The sequence below is a fragment of the Branchiostoma floridae genome, chromosome 15 (assembly GCF_000003815.2).
Source record: "Branchiostoma floridae strain S238N-H82 chromosome 15, Bfl_VNyyK, whole genome shotgun sequence".
Classification (NCBI taxonomy): Eukaryota; Metazoa; Chordata; class Leptocardii; order Amphioxiformes; family Branchiostomatidae; genus Branchiostoma; species Branchiostoma floridae.
In genome coordinates this window covers 14,635,606-14,656,273 of record NC_049993.1, presented here as the reverse complement: position 1 = coordinate 14,656,273, position 20,668 = coordinate 14,635,606, and the positions used below count along the sequence as shown (strand labels likewise).

Sequence of the window (20,668 nt, the reverse complement as noted above, 5' to 3'; positions counted from 1 at the left end):
GTCCTTTTTCCCGCTACTGCGAAATTAAATCCCGCGAACTTAAATGCATCTACAGTAGCTCCCGAGTCTCTTCTCTCCTCTTCGCAATTACGCATCAGGTAACCCCCTGCTCTTCTTGATAAGTGTGTTGGGTTTCTTCTACATAGTATTACAGTGGTTTGACTCTTGAAGCTTTTGCCCTCATATATAGGGCCGTTCGCTAAATGTCACAATTCGAAAAGACAAATGAAATCCTTTACATTGTCAAAGCTGAGGTTGATCCTAGTAGGATCGAACTCAGGCCCACAGTCCATGGCCATCTGAATTGCATGGATCCGTGGCTCCCAGATCCATGCAATTTGATCCAGATAGCCACGCAGTAGGGTAGCGCTACCATTTATGCCACGCTGACCTACCAGTGACAAATATAATGCACTTTTCTCCCACAATATACAGTGATTTACATCATGTTGACACTACCCTTGATTGGTATCTAAAAGAGGTATACTGAATATAAATATGTACAGCTTTGTTATACATATAAGCAATACAGTAGCTGTCTATGTTAACTGAATAAATATGATTTAAAAAATATGATTACATGTAACTTTACCAGAAAATAAAACCAAATTTATAAATTACTTTACACTAAAACATAAATAAAATTGATAGGTAAAATTTCTTAGCTACATGGCAAAGAATAAATCTTTTTAAATGTTGTCACTTTTCTCACATTTTATCTGCTTTAGAAATTTCGACCTAGAGTAATTTATTGCTGTGGACTTCTATGTCTAGAGTAAAATATCTAGCACACCAAATCGAAAGCAGTCACAAGGGGTGATCAATCAATAAGTTCTAGGTCTCACCCAGAAATAATAAGCACAACTCAGATTTCGAAGCATAGATGTCAAGTATAAAGTCTTATATGACTGTGTACCAAAATTCAAATCATTGTAATCATTACTTTGCAGTCAACATCCAGTAACATTACCTAAGACAAGGAAAAAAAATGTGGACAATTGAGCTGCAACCTGAGGTGTGCGCGTCAACTTGCTCTGCTGGAAGTCAGATACCTGCTCCTTTCTACTTGAAAAAGGAAGAGAACCATTATGAAACATTTTGACAATGTCTTCAAAGAATTTCAGGCATGGGGAACTAGACCCATACGTCTGATTACAGTTCACCTTGCTTTTCTCGCCTACTTTCCTACTGATTTTCAAAAAGACGTTGCCTGGAAAGTAATAACTGCAATGATTTCAAAGTTGGTGCAGGATATTGATAAAAGCCTTCATACTAGTAGTACTACTAGTACTTCATACTAGGCCGAGAACTTATTGATCACCCCTCATATACCTTTAAGTTAGTACGTACAACATGTGTGCATTGAACAATGTTTGTTGATACTCCACCCTAGCATAAACTCCGAGACGCGTTTCTCAAACGTGTCCAATGATTCCGCCAGTCAAGTCCGTAATAACGCCATTCCTTACGAGCGTCTTGAGAAATTCCTTCTCCTTGTTGATGTCGTGTGTCCAGGATTTTGCGATGGACGACATCTTGGCGTCCTTGTAGTAGTGCAGCCAAACGGTAGGCTGCGATAGATCATAACCAAACCCGGCAACAGTTACCTCATCACAGTAGTTGATGGCCCAGATGATTGCCAAAGAGCCAATTGTAGGTACATTCTGGAATATATTGAAGTAATAGTGTTCCTATTTGCTTGGCACGCAGACTTATACATGTACATGTATAAGTATCAGTATGTTGGATTGTAAGTTTGACCCATGAAATGAAAAACAAAAAAAAATGTGCCACATTTTGAAGACATAGACCTGCATTCTTCCTCTCTCAGTCTCAGACTCTGAAGTCGACTGCCTATGTGGGTTCTTATAGTCTTACCTTGCATATTGTCTAATCTTCTTTGTATCTCTTTCTCATACCAAAGTTTGCTGTTTCACTATCGAGTCATCAGGACTAACATCCTTGGCAATTTCCAAGATGTTGCCCAAATATACTGATGTCCACTGGAAGCCCTCCTGGGTAGAAATGTTATTACGTCTCTTCAAGACTCATTACTTCAGGCTGTCATTAGGACGCCCATGATTCTTTCTCAAAACAGTGGCATTAGTGACTAATACTGTCACAGTATTCTGGAATTTGGAATGTCGGTATGCTACAACGTAGTGCTGAGGGCATCCTGTTACACATGATTCATTATATGGTTAAAGTAGAAAGGCTTTGCCCACCTTCCCCATCTTCCCACCCATGGTGGGGAAGCCAATCAGATCGAAGGACGTCTCCTGGAGTAGGGCGGGGTTCACGATACGGAACTTGTCTGCGTTCTTCGGTATCGCATGGGCGATGGACTTCCAGAACCTTGACGCTATATCACCCTGGAAAGAAAACAAATAAACTTGAATTTGGAAAACCAATGACCTTGGCTTATGGTAAAATATGAAATCATGCAAAAATGTTAAAATGCTTTTTATACTTTAAATGGTTGAGAAATTATGCACACTACATGTAAGAAAATATCTGACATACTGTATTGTATTTGAAGGAAGGGGCACATTATGGAGTAACAAATTCAGCAACTGCAACTAACATTGAATTCTTAGGGCTTAGCTGCTTTTCTGGCATACTCTGGCATAAGGTTGGCATGCAACATATTAAATCCTGATTAAACAAGAGTATCTCATGATCATAAGGGGTGGTATAGCACAATTATGAAAATTGATGTTATATACATATAGAATACACCATGCTGTATTTTATCTATGTCATAATCTTGTCGGAAAAGTCTGATTTAATTGACAAACTACTCATGAAATGGATAAAATTCAACACCTTGTTTTAACCTTCATCAACAACTTTATTCTTTAAGAACATCAATTTGAGAGAGGGTTTAACAAAATAACTCTGTTTGCTTGCATTGGCGGGCGTGGAGTGTGTTCTATTTAATCGACGGAAGCCTGTGTGATACGACTTAGAGTAAGAAACCTGTGTGATACGGAAAATTATCACCTGGTCCGGAATGCCCGTATCAAAGATTGTTGCGGCCCAGGTATGAAATAAAAAACAGTTCTTACCACTGATTGTTTTCCAATGATTCTCTGGAGCCAGAGGAAGTCTAAAGACTTGAAGGGAACCATGAGGAACAGTGAGTCCTGGTGGTAACCGCCGGGGTCCTGTAGCGCGCCCTCCGGGTACGACATTCTGATCGTGGTCTTGTGACCGACGTCCTCCTCGTAACCTTTCACGGGACCGTTGTTCATTCTACGAATATCAAAACATAAATGATTATTCATCATATTTTCTTGATTTAAGTATGTCACCCAATTAAAATATGCATTCCCAATTTGGGCACGTCTTGCACAAAATCTGTGGGACTAAATCACAAAATGAAAAAAAAACACTCCAGCATTCTCCTCTAATCTTGTACTTTCCACTGGATTACAGTCTTAAACTTTTTTTCACTTTGTAGTTGTTAAATACAGGACTGCTATGCATTGAAGTGCGTGCTTGCTTGAATTCGTAAAAAAAAAAAAACTCCCAATTGGTACTGTCTCTTTAAAACTTTATTTTTTAAGAGTCGCAAATACCTTAGAATATAAAAATACAAGACACAGCTATAAATACAACACTTTCTTACCTTATGACTATATCAAAGTCGTCTATCTGAGGTCCCAGCTTCTTTCCCAGCAAAATGCCACCACTGCCCACCACTATACAGCGCTTACACGGTATTCTGTACAGGAATATGAACATAGCATCAGAATGAAATGGGCATTTCAAAATACAAATCATATAGAATTTGCGATTCATTTTCTTTCAATTTTCAATCACTTTTAGAAGTAATTCATTTAAATTCCCTGATGACATGCCATCAACATTGTGTCTTTGAAAAATGCACTTCACACATCCACCTTCCAATACCCTGCCCTAGACACAGTGGATAACAACCCACTGCCCTTAAGGTGACTCAAAAACACTAAGGAGGCTGCAGGGTTCTAGCCAGGATTTCATTTTAGCATAGTTCAATTGCAATGACATGTTAATGAAACAACCAATCACTGAATAAGGAGATCTGTGTGGAAGGGGGGTCTTGGCCCTTCTACAGTGAGATTTTGAAAATGCAGAGTTAAAAATTGGCACTCTGTTAACATCACATGTAATTTGAAGGATTTTTGGGTCAGTTTTGAGTGGCATATCATCATTTTTCATTGTTTAGACATTGATTAGACATTGTTGAACAAGCAAATGGTAGCAAAGCACCACTACACTAGTTAGATATTGTGGCCACAAATTATAGTGTAGTGGCCCACTACGATAAAATGCACTAGCTAGAACCCTGCACGTAACCTTCTAGTTTCATGTTCAATCACATAAGAAGATGTCTTTTCAACTTCAATGAATGATATCAAAAAGAAAATTATTTGGAAATGTAGCACTTTGGTGTCACTGTTGTCATAAATACTTAAAAGAATGATAAAACACTATCAGGAGTGTGCTTTCAATGTACACCTCAAACTAAAGAGTATACATTAAAAGCTGGTAACATCAAATATTTTTTGCTACCTTTCAATGTTCTCTGGCATAGTGGATGCCTGTGGGAGAATCTTCAACACATTCATCAAGTCTTTATCTGAAAAATAAGAACAAACACATACACATAAGTATAACACAAGAAAAAACAGAAATAACTACCCTATTTACAATGTTATAACATTGTGAGATTGTTTGCTTGTTTGCTTCTGTACAGTATTACTTATGGAGCCTTGGAAGGATTGTTATTTGGTATGTTGGTACTGGTGTCAAAAAACCAAAAGATAAGCTCAAATAAGTGCCCCCTAGCTGATTTATTACATACTGCAGCAGCAGGACTTAAGAAAATTCTTTGCTCATAGTCTTTGCATGGTAGGTATGTAGCAGATTTTGCTGGAAAAGCAGAAATGTTCTTGAAGAAATTGTTTCTTTGAAACTAAAATTCTTTAAAGGCTTAACAAAACTTCAAGCTAATTTTTATTATGATTATGAGGGAAGAAATACATCTGATTCAGTAAGTGACGTTCAACGTCAGTAAGTGAAAATATAACAGAGATACAGATATAGAGATACAGATTACATGATTAAAATCCTAATAGGTTTATGAACATGTAGCGGTATCCACATAACTGAAACATCTGATTATTATATAATAATTATTTCTTCTGAAGAGATGTATAAGATTTTGTGGACTTTGTTTTTCCCTTACCTGTTCCTCTTAAACCAAATGGAGGCGAGTAGTTCATAACAGAGCTGTAGGATTTGTAGTCATTGGTCACAAACAGGGGAATGTCCTTTCTGAACCTAAGAGGAAAAAAGGTGAAAAAGTTAACTCAGCTAAACATCCATTCTAACTACCACGTACATGTATGATACATTTTACTTATTATAACTATCATTAAAAAAACCCCTACAACTAGATGTTAAGTGTTACAGGTCGTTCAGGGTAATATAACCAGCTGCTGCCACATTGCAAGCCTGTTATGTTGGTGTGTTATGCAAAATGGCATGATTACACATTGTTTACAAGCCATAATAAATAGATATAGAATCTTGTAGTTTCTGCTGTATTTTCCAGCAAAAAATCTGACATCAGGAATTCTTTAAAGCGTAGGGGGCATCCTAGCCTAACGAGTCACGAAGCAAGCAGTGCTTACTTCTGTGGTGTAGACAGTCTTAATTAGAATTTTATCAATCTATAACTCTTAGATTTTCCTACATTCTTAGGGCCGTATAAACTTTTGTTTCAAAACAGTATGTATACTAGTAAAGACAAAATATAGGGCTCCTTAATAAAACATGCTGAATTGTGCTGGTGAAAACCTTGAACCTAGTCATAAAACTGGTATGTGTGTAGCTGAATAGGGATAGGTATGACTTACTTTGGATGTGTGTTGACAATAGTGCTGGAGGCGTGGTGTGGCCGACAAACTTCCTCCTCATCTGCCACGCCATTCTCATCACCCATTTCCATGGCAACCGCATCTTTAACTGTCTCTTTCTCCTCTACTTTCTGCACAAAGATTGGTCTGGTTTCTGGTTTTGGTGCACCGCCATTTGACACAGTTTTTGCTGTCTGTTTCACAGTTTTTGCCGTCTGTTTCACAGTTTTTGTAGTCTGTTTCAAAGGAAGGGTTGTTCTACTATATGTTTTGTTGTCTGTTGTCTCTTCCAAAACTCTAATCTGGTGGCTTTGGTTGTCATCTTTAGAAGTTGAGGGGTTTTCTGTAGCATTGCTAAAAGTAGATGACAAAAAAATAATAATCATAACGTTATCTATCTTTCTATTTAGGGAGCAAGGAATAATAACATTTTGAATTATCATAAAAGGGAAACAAGAATTCCATAACACTAAAGGTTTTTATTATCATTATTTAGTTCTGGTAAGAGAAATTTTTGGAAATTTCTAACAAAAATTCTACTAGAAATAGTAAACTAGACCATAGCTTAAAACAATCTTCAAAAAGCAATTGTCTATCACAGATTAAAGGTCTCACTGCACTGGGGCACCCGTGCGGCACTGTGGGGTTCGTAGTTCGTAGACAAATTTCAGAGATAAAGAACAAATTTTCTTACATTTTGTGTATTTTGTTGTCTCCTAAGTCATGCTTTATGCACCAAGCAATATCTAAATTATAAAAAATTAGCAAAAACAACTAAACAGTACCGCAGTGAACGAACCCTGCAGTACTGCACCTGTGCCCCAAGTGCAGTGAGATCCCACCTTAAGATTTCGCTAGAAATTTCTAAAGAGTAATTGTACTAGTAAAGGTTTAGATACCTGAGCCCAGGTTCTTCATACAGAGAGGGTTGGCTACCTGTGTGCTTTCTTAAGAGTCCTGCGAAGACAGAAGCAAGAGTACAATTAAGTGCCAATAACCAACTCCGGTTCACTCACACGGTGGTTTATACATGTATAGGTCACTGGCCAGGTACTGCATTGTATGCAACAATAAATACTGAGGAAGTAAGTGCCAGACAATATACCACACATACGTGGGGCCGCATAGCATAGTGCTATTGTGTTTGCCTCGTGACCGAGAGGTCGCGGGATCGAATCCGCCTGCCGTGTTGCCGATCTTGTGCCCTTGGGAAAGGCACTTTACACGACTTTCCTCACTTTACTCAAGTGAAAATGAGTCATCCCTCGGATAGGACATTAAATGGAGGTCCCGTGTCTGGGGAGAGCCACACCCCGGGCCCGTTAAAGAACGCATCACATGTGCGATGGTGCGGTGTGAGTGGTTCAAAACCTACAGTCCCTTGGCCGCATCTGGGGCAATTACCGTCGTATTGAGGTCACCTGAGTGGCGCCGAATGGCAGCTTGCTCCAGACACTTGCGATTTAGCCCCGCCTATTGTAAGCTCCTCGCAATTCAGCCCCTGGCTGGAAAGAGTGAGTAGTCGGCCCACCCACTAACAATAACAACAACACATACAGATTACATCATCGAAGGCTTGATACGTCTATGAACTCATACTAGTACAAATGTACATGAAACCAGAATAATCAATAGATAATTATTGTGTTTTGCTTGTGTATAGTAGCATATATCCCTACACAAATATATCCTTATGCATGTTATTACAAAAATACATACAAGGAAGAAAATAAATTTGGCATATCCTTTGGAACAGCTATAGGGGTGTGAAAGGAGCAGGTTCCTCCCCAAAAGGGTGTGGATTTTTAAAGAATCTTACCTTAAGATAGTTAAAAAATTAAAGCACAATGGTTCTCAATTTGGTATGGTTGTTGCAAATAATAGCGTGTTGGTCCAATACGCCAAAATACACTAGATAGGACCCTGGACCTGTAACGCTAGTTCACCTTTATCCACCGGGTAACCTATATGATTTTTTTTATCCGTTGACAAAAAAACAGGGCAACAAAGGATATCAAGTTAATGACCTGTGGCTTCAAATTGCCACATTTTCAAAACATTGCAGTTTAAGTTTGAAACCACTATACATCAACATCATTGCCCAAAATATGGATGTATATGGGTACAGATGGATATAGGTTACCCCACAGATAAAGGTGATCTAGCGCTAAAGCTACCAGTGCTAACCCTAAGTTGCAGAGTCCTCCCAAGAGGATGGAATAACGGAGGCCCTCCACTATACTCCTAGCCCAGCTCCACTATACTACTTTTGAAATTTATTGTGTTGTTTCTTCCCTATTTTCTTGGTTAGTTTTGCTAAAATTGATGAAAATTCACAGATTTTGTGTCAAGTGGCATCACTTTTCCAGTCGGCATTGTCTGCACAAACTTGTGAATGGGCGATGATCAAAACAAGTCGTTTTGCCACTTCACAACAAAGAAATCATTATAATATATTGTACTTGTAGTATTTGACACCCTCTAGTCTGGCATTACAAAATGAACCCATTTTCATGAAAAGCGCAGCGAGTTGGTTCGGGTTATTTTTGCCAGCCCCTCCACTATACTAAAAAATTCTGGGGAGAACCCTGAATTGCCTACCAGGTGAGTCATGAAGATGCTCCCTTCTGTGCTGAGGTGTCATCATGTGACTACTGACGTAGTACAGCAGCGACAGCACCACGGAGAATCCGATGATGATGATGACGAGATACGTGCGCGTGAGGGTGGACATGGTGGGCGTGTCCTCGCTGTTCTGGTTCAAGGGGAGATAGTGGGGGAATCTTCTCATGGGTACAGGTATGATGGACAAATCAGTCACCAGTCGTCATTTCTGTCCACCTGTGTGAAATTGTAATAAGTTATCAGGGTGGACATGGTGGGAGAGTCCTCGCTGTTCTGGTTCAAGGGGAGATAGTGGGGGAATCTTCTCATGGGTACAGGTACGATGGACAAATCAGTCACCAGTCGTCATTTCTGTCCACCTGTGTGAAATTGTAATAAGTTATCAGGGTGGACATGGTGGGAGAGTCCTCGCTGTTCTGGTTCAGGGGTAGATAGTGGGGGAATCTTCTCATGGGTACAGGTATGATGGACGAATCAGTCACCAGTGGTCATTTCTGTCCACCTGTGTGAAATAGTGGTAATAAGGTTACCTTATGGTTAGGATCATTGTGAAAATTGAAAGGTTTAGACAGGTTTTTTGCTAGGATTTTACTATAGGGGACCCAAATTTCTTGCCAAGTTGCAGCAAGTGATATAGGCGCAAGTATTGAAGGGGGGTCAGGGGGTATCCACCTTCCATGGTGCTGAGTTTAAATCTAAAATGGTACATTGTAAGGTATTCTGAGAGGCAAAATTACTGTCAGAGAGGTCACACTGTCACAGTACTAGTAGAAGAGGTTGTGAAACAGATGACCCAGTTTCATCCCTCATCAATTTAAAAAGATTGTCAGACTCAGAAGATTTGACCTGCCCCAGTGTAAGGGCATCTAGCATTTTCAATGATGTTTGGACATTGGGAAAGTCACCTACATCTATTTCCTCGATGGACTTGAAACAAAGAAAATGTGAACTTTGCATTGGCTTTGGCTAGGGGCGCCCTCTTGGATGAGACATAAAGTCGGACGTCCTGTTTTTGAAAAGAGCCATACTAGTACCATGTACAAATGTAATTAGACCCCACCACACTTATTGAAACAAGATAAAGTCCATCCAGGTGTGACTGGATCAAACCTTACAGTCTGGCATAACACGCCTTGTACTTGTTACTGTACAAAACTAGTGTTAATCTAATCTACAATTGAGATTTACCCGAGTATCCAACTGCTGCCCACCCCTGAGTCAGAGAACCCAGCAGCAGTACAATCAATCAAATAATGGATAGTGTTACTCATTACCTTGGTGAAGGTTAGATCCACTCAAACCGGGAAGGAACCCTACTCTTTTCGGTGTGTTAATCTTGATAAAAATGTGATTCATGTGACTCCCTTCAAACAAAGGACCTCCATTTGTTTTGGTGTGTATGCACAAAGATGGTTATGTTGAATAAACAAAAGACATTAGAAATTCAAATACTTGCACCTAAAAACTGTATTAAGTGTATGTACGTGTTGGTACAGATGTGCCCTAAGAATGATAATTTAAAAACAAAGAAATACCTGCACAGCTCTAATTTTGCCTGCACTAGCCTTCATACCCGGATGACATTTTGGCCCCTAGATACATTAGTGCTGTTTACATAAATGTCAACATCCCTTTGTTCAACCTGTCCAACTACTAGTAGTAAGAAACCAGGTCCTTGTCCTTAATTCAGGGACATTTTACCTTTTAAGAAAGAAAACACAATTTTATGCAAAACTCTTTATCTAAAATAAATGATTTTAGCTTTGTGAGAACATACCACATTGGTTATTATATCTTCAAACATATGTGCCTGTAGTGGACTTTACGATTTGTTTTAAATGGAAAACAATAACGGTTATATCATATTTCGCGCATGATTTTGAGTCACAAGGTATGTCAGTACTGTATGTATCCTTACAAGAAATACAAGACTGCACCATCGCAGGCTACCATGATAAAGTTTTAATATTTTCAATATGCGCCCCTGCAATATTCCTACACAAATATCATAAGCATAACGGTACGGAATGGATGGAATAATAATCCATCACAAATGCGCTTGGTCCATTGTACTAAAATTTTCCTTTGTACGATACATTCACTCACCTGTGCGTTTTCTGCAGATTCTTAGAGATCATCCCATCTTCATAAATGTTGGATTGTTTATAGATTATACACAATAATCAACATTATTCAGAAGAAAGCTGTAAAAATGCGTCTTTTCGCGAATTTCTTGGATTTGTGAGGCCCCAATCCTGTTTAGCTGTTCAATGTGCCTATTTATCTGCCAGTTTATTTTGCAAAATTAGGAATCTTTTAGATTTCAGTTTTGTCAGTAGCGCAAGTGATGTAGATTAAAATGCAATCCAAGACCCTGATTATTATTTTTACAAGAAAAGAAACGTTTTGTTTTACAGCGGATACGAATACATCAAACAGGCACCAGTATCCGCTACCTTGGTAGAGCGCAATACAAGTAAATCGTACACTGCAGTTTTGACTAAATATGATAGGCGCCGCTGTGACTCCATCGACATTTTTATCACACCATGCAAGACATTCCTGCACTACATTTTTGGGATACATGCGTGAAATCAATTATGTAAAAATGACTAGGTAACTAGATATTTCAACAATAAATACTAAAGAGGGCCTGCATGGGGGACAAACTACATTTTACGCTGAATGGGTCCTGAATTTATAAGAAAAATCTTACGTATTACGCAAAATGTGGTCGCTTCACTACAATTTACGTAACACGATTTTCCCTGCGAATTACGGAATTTTTTTATTTTTTTATTCGGACATATAAGACATAGAAGACAGACATAGTGGTGACGCACTCAAGTTGGGAACTTATATTCACGCCACCACTATACATATATACAAAGACTTAGACATAACTGAACTAAGCGAAATACAAAATTAAGAAAGATATAAATAATACTAACATCAAGTAAAAATTAAATGATGTGTAACAAAAGTTGGTATAAGCGCATGCCGGTTCCCCTACCCCAGTAACAAAAGATCAGATTTGCAGAGAACTAAAAAGTATAAATCAGGATATAAAACGTTTAGATATTGTAATAAAGTTTTGGGTTAAAGTAAGAATTTTGGAATTTAAGGAATATGAGAAAGAAGGACTTCCATTAAGTAATAAGGAAATATGCATATTTTCGGAATGTGTAAATAAGTTAAATGACTGTCCTAAAAGCCGAGAAAGTTTGCCGAGGAGAAGTAACCTTTGGTTAGTGTAATTTGGGCAGTGAAGTAGGTAATGGGAGACTGTTTCGGATCGGCACCCGCAGCTACATGCTGGGCTGTTACGTAGCCCTCGGGAAAAGAGAGAGTTACGGAATATGAACATAGGCTGCAAAAGCCTTGCGGAAAAGTGCATATTCATACAGACCTTCATCTATGAAAGAGCTTGTGGCACATGGACATTTTGAGTGTAACGATACCTTTTCTATCATATCCCGCAAATTGCCAACCTTGGCACTGGTTTGAAAATATGATCCTAGCGTTACGCTAACGTCACATTTCCAAACCGGGGTCCGGCCGGGCTCTGGAAACGAAAAATAGTGAATGTATGCATAAAGACATACACAAACAATACTCACGAATATTCTCTTAACGTCTTGTGTAGTTTGATGTCTTTTATATCATACTTTTCGTTCCCTTAGTCTTAAAAGCTGACCGGCCGGGCCCCGGTTTGGAATTGTGACGTAAGCCTATGTTCGCCTTGTATACTGTGATTGCTCCATTCTCCTTGGTTCAGTATTTAAGCTGTTGAATGTCCTTCTAAGACAAGAGAGAAATCGAAAAGGTTTTTTTTTTTCACAGCCGTGCCTCAATTGCATCATAACATCACACACCAAGGTGTGATAATTCGATATGACGTAATATGACGTAAAGACAAACATTTACAAGAGCGATTTTCCGTTCGACCCAATAATGACTTTAGACCACACAAATATCTGGGGGTAAATTTCTCCGCACCCTTTTGATGATATGTCAATTAAGTTATCGGCAAATTTGATATCCAGGAAGCAATTAATCTTCTACAGTCATCTCAAAAGAATTGTCCTAAATAGCGCCCTTGAAATAAGCTCAAATCCCTAGGCCTTCTCAATATAGCACTTTCTAGACCTTTATTTGATACTTTTGTATTGATGTAACCGATCTTATCATCGTTCATATGATATGTGATAAAATAGATCAAGACAGAGACAACGAATAATCTTCTTGTTTTCTTTCATATTTACTAGTTATGCGTTCTCGAATCTTCTGCATCCTTCGATGTGTTATTGGTTTGTCCCTTTTGACCAGAAATCACCCTGGCTGTCTATTAATAGTTGGTACTGTCGCCCTAACAGCGATGCGAAGGGTGTCCGTTACATCATCCAAATATGGTATACTGTACCCCCCTCCCCAACCTTGAAACTAAAGACCCAAATTGATGTCATAGTGATTTTGAAATCGTTATCTCATTTCGCATTTTCTCAACTCCCAGTGGGACTTATTTCTTTACATCTGTATTGTAAAGAATGTAGATTTTGTATCATACAAAACATTTTTCCACAGCTGTAAAAGCAAAAGATTCCCAGAAAGGCAGCATTACGAAACGGGGGTGATGGGATGCTGTGCCAGAGGAATTTGAACTCAACAGTCAAATATGTACAACGCCCTGTACAGTAACCAATGATAGGACTGGTGACTCGTTTCCTCTGCCAGCGGCGTTATAAGTGGGTCTACGGAGAGAACAGCTGCAAAGTAATTAGTGGGGACCCTATAGAGACGATACACCCTGCGCGTTTTTCTCTCAGTGTTCTCCGTAACCTCGAAGAACCCTGGAATAATTTCGTCATTGGGAGCAAGCGTCTGGGGTACTGAGGACTAGATCACAGAAGAGACAAGAGAGAGCGTGTGTCTTCTTCTTGGCAAGAAAAGATTTTCTAGGGCTGAAGTTTTGGAACGAGCCCTCGCTGACTGGGATACTGTGTACGTGACAGGATTTTTGGACGGCAAACATTCGTAAATATCTACCACAGGAAAGGACATCTATGTATTCCCAAGCACAGAAAGACATGGCAAAAAGAAACCTCGGCTTGAAGTTAGGAAACCTCCCCGGACTTAAGAAACAACAAGAGAAGAAAGAAATGGAGCTTGCAGACGACGGTAAGAAATGCGACGTGCATCAAGAAGGGAGGGAGATAGAGATCGAAGACACCGAAAAGGGACGGAAAGGAAAACTGGACGAAAAGGTGAGGAATATAGACATGGACGATGGAGATAGGAGGGCCAAAATGAAGGAAAAGGGAAGAAAAATGACGGTGAGTGAAAAGGGAAAGGAGATGACAACGGAAGAAGTGGGGAAAGTTCTAGAAATGGAGGAAGATGGCCGACTAATTGGGGTCGAAGAGAGGGGGACAAAGACGCAGTTGAATCTAGGCGGAAAGAACCTTGCAATGCAGGAGGAAGGTCGCAGGGTGGCGCTGCAGGATCGTGACAAACTGATGCAGCTGGAGGAGAAGGGGAGCCGGATGGAAATGGACGAGGATGACAGGATGATGGCGATGGAAGAAGACACAAGGTAAAATCTCCTCTCCATATCGAATTTCGATGTAGATATGATTCTGTCACAGTTGTCTAAACATAGCAAAATAAGATTGATAAGGCCTAGGGAAAAATGTTGCGTTTCCGGTTGCCCGACCGACCCTTGTAAAACCTGTTGACCCTGGCCTTTTTAGTCAACCGCTGATTCTGACAAGGGGCATAAAAATTCGACCTGACATCAATATCTGGGCGATGAAAATGTTGTAGAATGTTCTCATTTCTGTAGAAATAGACAATTGGGATTGTACAATGTATATCTGTATAATTAGAATACGATATTATTGAAAATGCCAACGTCCTTGTAGAATCACTTCGGCACAAACCTAAAAAGAAAAGTCAATACCTACTGACTAATTCTTTCAGTGACGTAATCGGAAACACTACATTTCCCTATGCCTCCATATATGTGCCACTAAATTGTAAGCAGATGTATGGTTTATTTTTGTCTTCCTTATTGTTGATGTATTTCTTTATTGCCAGTACAAGGGGGGAAGCATATTCAATGTCGTAAAAATATGTCCAAGCTATACGTTTATGAAGGTTAGACATCCATCCAAAATACTTAAAGACAATAGCTGAAGACATACCAATCTCTCCACTGGATAAGATTCAGAGATTACTACAAGACGTTTTGAGTGACATCCATCTATCTTCTTTAGCTTCACTAGGAACGAGCAGAACAATCCAATACTTGTACAAACATTGTGTATCATGTAACTGAAAAATAAAACTGGTTGAGTGTGCCAAAGTCAATAACACTCAAGGATCGTATGTAAAAAGTATTCATATGTGAACCAGGCTATATAAAAATGTACTAGTATACGTATATATATATGAGATGATGAGATGAGTATACGTATCTGCTTGGGTAGTAGCTAGGGGGAGGGGGGGGGGGGCAGCCCCCGACAGCTGAGAGGTTGTGTAACATAGTCTAGCGATTAGCAACTTATGTAAACAGCCAAAGTTTATGAAAGGATTATTTTCGGATTATTCAGGAAAATAATCATGATTAGATAATGCTATCAACTACTTTGTCGATGATCTATTTCAGAGACATTCTAAAACTGTTATTGAAGTTCGGTTATCATTATCATTGTGTGTACCATCATAAATATGATGTTTTCAACTTTTGACTTGCAGGAAATTGTCTATCAAAGAAAAGGGGAGAAAGATGGGCCTAAAAGAAGACGAAAAGAGATTGGCCATGGCAAAGGAAGGAAAGAAGATCATGCTAGACGAAAAATCGAAATCCATGGCACTGCAAGAGGAGGGGAAAGATCTAGAGCTAGAAGAGAAGCATAAAAAGATGGAGGCAGAAGATTTGTTCTCGGGGAGGAAGATTGCTTCACAGGACAGCCAAAAGAAAATGGCGCTGGAGGAAAATGGCAGAAAAACCGCGCTGCAAGAACGAGAGAGAAAGATGCAACTAGACGACAAATCCAGAGGAAAATCCATGGAACTCGAAGAAAGAGGGAAGAGGCTTGCCGTCAAAGAAAAGGGTAAAAGTTTCGAGCTCGAAGAAGAAGGAATGAAGGAGAAACAAAGGCAGGAGTTCGAAGGAGGCCACAAGACAAAATCGCAAGAAAAGAGCAAGAAGGTCCAACAGACAACCGAAGAAACCGAAGACGGTAGAAGAATGGAGCTCGAGGAATCTCAGAAAGAAGAAGAACACAAGGAAGAAAGCAAGGTGGAATCCTTCAACGGGGGCTTCATGGAGACCAGCACATCTAGCAGTCGGGAATCAAAGAGTGAGAGAAGAGAAGAGAGTTACGAGGGAGGAAACATCACCATGGGAATGGCTGATTTTGGCGACGAGGATTGGGGAATGGAGCTTCCTGGAAATGCGGCAAGCAGAAAGCCACAAAGTGGACGTAGAAAGTTTGGAGCGAGCTTTGAACAAGAGAGCGACGACAGGATGAAAGAGATGGAGGAAGAGATGGCGAGAATGACAATCGGAGGTGCCAAGAAGATGAAGAGGCAAGGAAACGGCGCCATGGAAGATATGATGAAGAAAATCAGCAGCCAACAAGGAGGAGGAACGACCAGGAAGACATACATCAAGCGAGGAGGAAGTTTCTCAATGGATGAACAAATGGATATGGGAGGACAGTGTAGCTTCTACAGCCATGATATTGACCTCTAAATATCACATGACCTTGAACAACATACCCCTAAAACCTAGCCCTCCTATTTTTACATGTAAGTAAAATGATACTAGTTGTATGAGACGACAGTCGTGTATATATGGCATTTTCTTCGTATATATTTCGACAGGTGTTGATAGAATCAGAGAAAGCTTTTCATAAAATGCACGCTTTGTATTGTGACTAATTGACTTAAAGTAGACGTAGATTTCTTTGGTCTTTATAGATGTACTAATTAGATTAGAGCGAATAGCAAATCAGCAACCATGAATGGTAGCCAATGAGCGTGCTACAGCTTAAACTGATTACAAGGTCTCACTAAACAGTCTTGTAGAGTGTTGCACATTTCAGGCGTTGAGTTTGATTGAGCACTAATTAGATTAAAGCAAAAAGCCAATCAGCAACCATGAATGGTATCCAAACAACGTGCTATAGCTTAAACTGGTGATTAGATTAAAGCTGATAGCCAATCAGCAGTCGTGAAAGGTATCCAATGAACGCAGTGCAGCTTAAACTGGTTACTTGATATCGTCAAACAGCGTTATATACTATTCATATTTCGAGCGTTGACTTTGATGGAGAATTAAGCTGGGAGTATTGCTATTTCAGGCGTAGGGTTTGATAAATGCACTGATTAGATTAAAGCAAATAGCCAATCAACAGTCATGGAAGGCATCCAATGAATGTGTTATGGCTTAAACTGGTTAATCGCCGTTAAACGATATCACCAAACAGAGTTACAGAGTATCACATATTTCACAGTTCTATATTTACATTGACCTTATTTACAAACCTTTCTGGTCTGGCACAAGTTTTTTTCGTGACCAAATTTTAGTTTAACTCAATATATTAACTGTTATTATATTTTTCAATTCCACAAACTAAGAAAAACGACAAGGTTCAAGTTTATTATACTGACAAGCTTAGTACTTAGGATCGAATAAGAAAGTATGTTATCATTATGTGCAGTTAAAATATAAAGTGATAAAATATTGGAATGATTGTTAGATAATACTGATTATGACTTTAGAAATTGTAAATGTCTGTTTTGACTTTGGTAGTGTTACATTCAGTTTGTCTAGGATAACATAACGTTAGGTCTTTTTGTATGACATGTTTCTGTCTGCCTTCTACAATGCAGAGAATGTTATGTATTTGCTTACATTTGCCTGCTGTGAATGTCCCGGATTATATCCGTGCTGGGGGACTGTACAGAACTATCAAGATGTTACCCTAAACAAAATCGGAGAGGCTGTAATACTAGAAACAAACAGATTTCTGTTAAAGAGATGTAAGAGATGGTTTCTGCATCTGATAAAATATTGCTAACGCGTTGACTTGTTTTATGTGTTTTTTTGCAGTGATATAGACAAATGATTTTGCCCAATACTTTCGTGGCTTTTCAATCGTTCACATGCATCATTAGTTGATGCGTGGAGGCTACAGACAGTTATTTTCAGCAGTTCCAAATTTCTAGCTTATACAGTATTTCTAGCGAAAACACTGTTAACTGTCTATTTCACATTGATATGCTGATAAATCATTAATTTCACTCAATTTCTGTGTGTCGCTGGCAATAGCTATATTTAGGTGTAAAATGCAAGCGCCTACAATGTCAATGGTACGTTCCAAGTCGCATACTTCAAACGAATCGTTTGTGTATTCACAGCTGGAATCTTCGGTTGACCCATGAACTTGGGTGCCAAGGTCAAGTAGCAAGGTCATATCCATAACATGCTGTACTGTTTTAAAATGCAAGCTTAAAGGCTTTCATTTGTTTTAGCTTGACATGCAGCATAAAACACAAGTGATGGTGGCTTATATAGTAAGGAGTGACGACGATTCCTCAAAGAGCAATGTAACGTTATAGCTATCAATCTCAAAACAGATGTTACGAGTGGAAACTAGAAGATATAGAAATACATTACTTGCTTACTCACTCACAGTAATGTTAACACACCCATTCTCTAGCTAAATCACTAGCACAGTCACTCTTTCGCTCACTCAGTCACACTCACAAGCACTCTCACTCACACTCACTAGCTCACTCACTCACATTCACATTTACTTGCTCACTGTCTCGCTCACGTGGTTACTCCCTCCCTCCCTCTCTTTCTCACACACATACTAGCTCAAACACTCACTATCCATATTACATTCAATCACTCACTCACTCACTATTTGAGAAATGCGATATAAATAAGTTTACAAATTGTCTAGAAACAATTACAATGTTTTGTTAAAAGTATATGCAGGTAGCGAACTCCAGGAATTCAAGAAGAAGAAGAAACAACAAACATTAGAGTTATAACTTTCCTATCGCCCAAGTGCATGGTTACAAAACAAGATATAACGCTAAATGACTCCACGGTATCTGTATATAGAATGCCATCTGATCGCGTGTTGATTTTGATGGGGGGTGACATGCATGTCGTCTGAGTCACGCCAAGTACGCAAAAGGACGGACATTTGGGACGTGACAAGCCGGAATGGGTTGTAAGCTGTTTAGAGGAACAACATTCTAACAACCATTTTATACTGTGTTTGTTTACATTTTGGTACATGAATAAATAGAGATTGACTGTGGCATAGGACTACGTTGTTACAGCTGCCAAATAAATTACTCTATGTTTTTTTTTCTATTTGCGGTTAAGATACTTACATTATTAGTAACAGCACGTGCAAGTTGTATAACGCATAAATGTAGATCATTTAGATAACAAGTCATTCAAGCCATAATAAAAAGGGTAAATATAACGATATTCCTATAATCTTTTTTGAGGCCAAAGGGGCAATGACGTAGTGCCTTCCCGACGGATCACAACGTCCAGCCAAAATCTTTGGATGACCCATGACCTTCGGTGACAAGGTCAAGTAGCAAGCTCATGTCCATAATATGTTGCATTGTAAAGGTACAAGCATAAAGCCTTTGCATCTGTTTATATGTATAGTTATGATGGTATGATAAACAGCCAGGGCTAGCTCTTGACTTGTGGCAAGGGTGATGGCGATCGTTAGAAGAGCTATGAAATTACTAATCTCAATCACTTAGGAATCAAACCTCCATGACCTCTTGGTTCCACGTTTGTTAGCCTTGCCACTTATTATAAACCATTTGACACCTAAAGAAATAAGCCACTTTTTGGTTGGATACAGTACCGGTTTAGTCAATTAGTAATCCCTGATTATGAATGACAGAAGCAAGAATGAAGCTTCTAAGAAAAATTTCATTTCTTTAATGTATTACACCAGGCTCTTATTCAACAAAGTGTTTCTGCTCATCTGACATTACTTCAAAATTGCTCATAAAAATCTAAAACGCTTAGAAAATAGTTGCTTGTTGCTTCGTTGCGGAAAAAAGCAAAACAGAAAATTTTAAAAGTATTGCGCTTTTAAAAAAAACATTTCAAATCTAGCAAGGGAAACAATTTCTAGTTGTCAACATTGCTGTAAATGGTCAGAAAAATGTGATACAACTTTACATGCATTAATACATTTACTAATATATACATTATGTATATTTGACATTTCACACAGGAAGCTTTACCACAATTGTGTAGTATATGAATACATATTACATATTTGTCTTTAAATTCTAAATGTTCCACAACCAAAGGCTGACCACTGATATACTATTCTCCAAGTAGACGTTTTGGTTTTCAGCCGTAAGAAATACCGGCCAATACTGTCTCCCTTACCCCCTGCCCCTCCCCAACACACACACCGAAATCTCTGCTCGGAGAATACGAAGGCCCATTGCAATCGTTATACATGAAACCCATCCTACAATATTCACATTCCATTATTCTAGACACATGATTGACAAAACAGAATTTTTTTTAAGATCCATATTATATCGAACGTCTCATAATGATCAGTTTCCTATGCAAAACGTTACAGAAAATGATATACTAAAAAAACAACCTGTGAGATTAATTGCAAATACAGACATAGTTTCTTAGAGAAGTTGTTGTAGTATTCAGCATTTTCCTATTCATCATATCTATGACAACATGATGCTATATCCGCTTTACAAGATTGACAGTTCCTGAGGTATGTCAAAAGAAGAGTTAAAACTTCATCACAATAGATGGCAAGATGACTTTTGGCTTTTTCAAAATAGTTTTACAAGCCTTGCTTTTCCCAATATTCCCTCTTCATTTTCAGTCACGATCAAATGACATATTTAGCAACGGAACAAACTACCTCTACACAGGAATTAGTTTTCGCAGAAGGTCACGCAAGTCTTTCCTACACTGTGCTCTCGCGAGAGAATTTTGTCAAAATGGCAGCAGTAACAACAATCCAGGGTCTATTACAAATTATGAAAATGGCAGTTAAGATAGTTTGTACATCCAGTACAGGCACTTAGTGTTG

At 38.9% G+C, this 20,668-nt stretch overlaps 2 protein-coding genes across 4 annotated transcripts; one reads left to right on the top strand and one right to left on the bottom strand.

The window, feature by feature from the left end:
• Positions 1 to 170: 170 nt before the first annotated feature.
• On the bottom strand, positions 171 to 10,818 carry LOC118431955 (CMP-N-acetylneuraminate-beta-1,4-galactoside alpha-2,3-sialyltransferase-like). Of its 3 annotated transcripts, XM_035843405.1 has the most exons (11): positions 10,638 to 10,818; positions 8,808 to 9,033; positions 8,508 to 8,664; positions 6,806 to 6,863; positions 5,907 to 6,260; positions 5,234 to 5,328; positions 4,558 to 4,624; positions 3,632 to 3,727; positions 3,069 to 3,255; positions 2,226 to 2,372; positions 171 to 1,664 (listed from the first exon to the last, which is right to left on the bottom strand). In XM_035843405.1, the coding sequence occupies exons 2-11, from the start codon at positions 8,838 to 8,840 to the stop codon at positions 1,416 to 1,418; spliced, it is 1,443 nt and encodes a 480-aa protein (XP_035699298.1). In that variant the 5' UTR covers positions 8,841 to 9,033; positions 10,638 to 10,818; the 3' UTR covers positions 171 to 1,415. The 3 variants fall into 3 exon arrangements, with proteins under 3 accessions (XP_035699298.1, XP_035699297.1, XP_035699296.1); XM_035843404.1 differs by having other exon boundaries at positions 8,508 to 8,890; positions 10,638 to 10,815; XM_035843403.1 differs by having other exon boundaries at positions 8,508 to 9,033; positions 10,638 to 10,806.
• Positions 10,819 to 13,266: 2,448 nt separating this feature from the next.
• LOC118432087 (trichohyalin-like) lies at positions 13,267 to 16,525 on the top strand. The gene is made up of 2 exons (XM_035843601.1): positions 13,267 to 14,124; positions 15,288 to 16,525. Exons 1-2 carry the CDS (start codon positions 13,595 to 13,597, stop codon positions 16,288 to 16,290), a joined length of 1,533 nt encoding a protein of 510 aa, XP_035699494.1. The 5' UTR covers positions 13,267 to 13,594; the 3' UTR covers positions 16,291 to 16,525.
• The last annotated feature ends 4,143 nt before the right edge of the window (positions 16,526 to 20,668 follow it).

Coding starts and splice junctions, on each gene's coding strand:
- LOC118431955 (XM_035843405.1), bottom strand. CDS start 8,840: ATGAGAAGATTCCCCCACTATCTCCCCTTGAAC. Junction 6,261..6,805: donor TATGAAGAACCTGGGCTCAG/GTATCTAAACCT, acceptor ATCTACTTTTAG/CAATGCTACAGAAAACCCCT. Junction 4,625..5,233: donor ATTTGGTTTAAGAGGAACAG/GTAAGGGAAAAA, acceptor CTTATTTTTCAG/ATAAAGACTTGATGAATGTG.
- LOC118432087 (XM_035843601.1), top strand. CDS start 13,595: ATGTATTCCCAAGCACAGAAAGACATGGCAAAAAGAAACCTCGGCTTG. Junction 14,125..15,287: donor GCGATGGAAGAAGACACAAG/GTAAAATCTCCT, acceptor TTTGACTTGCAG/GAAATTGTCTATCAAAGAAA.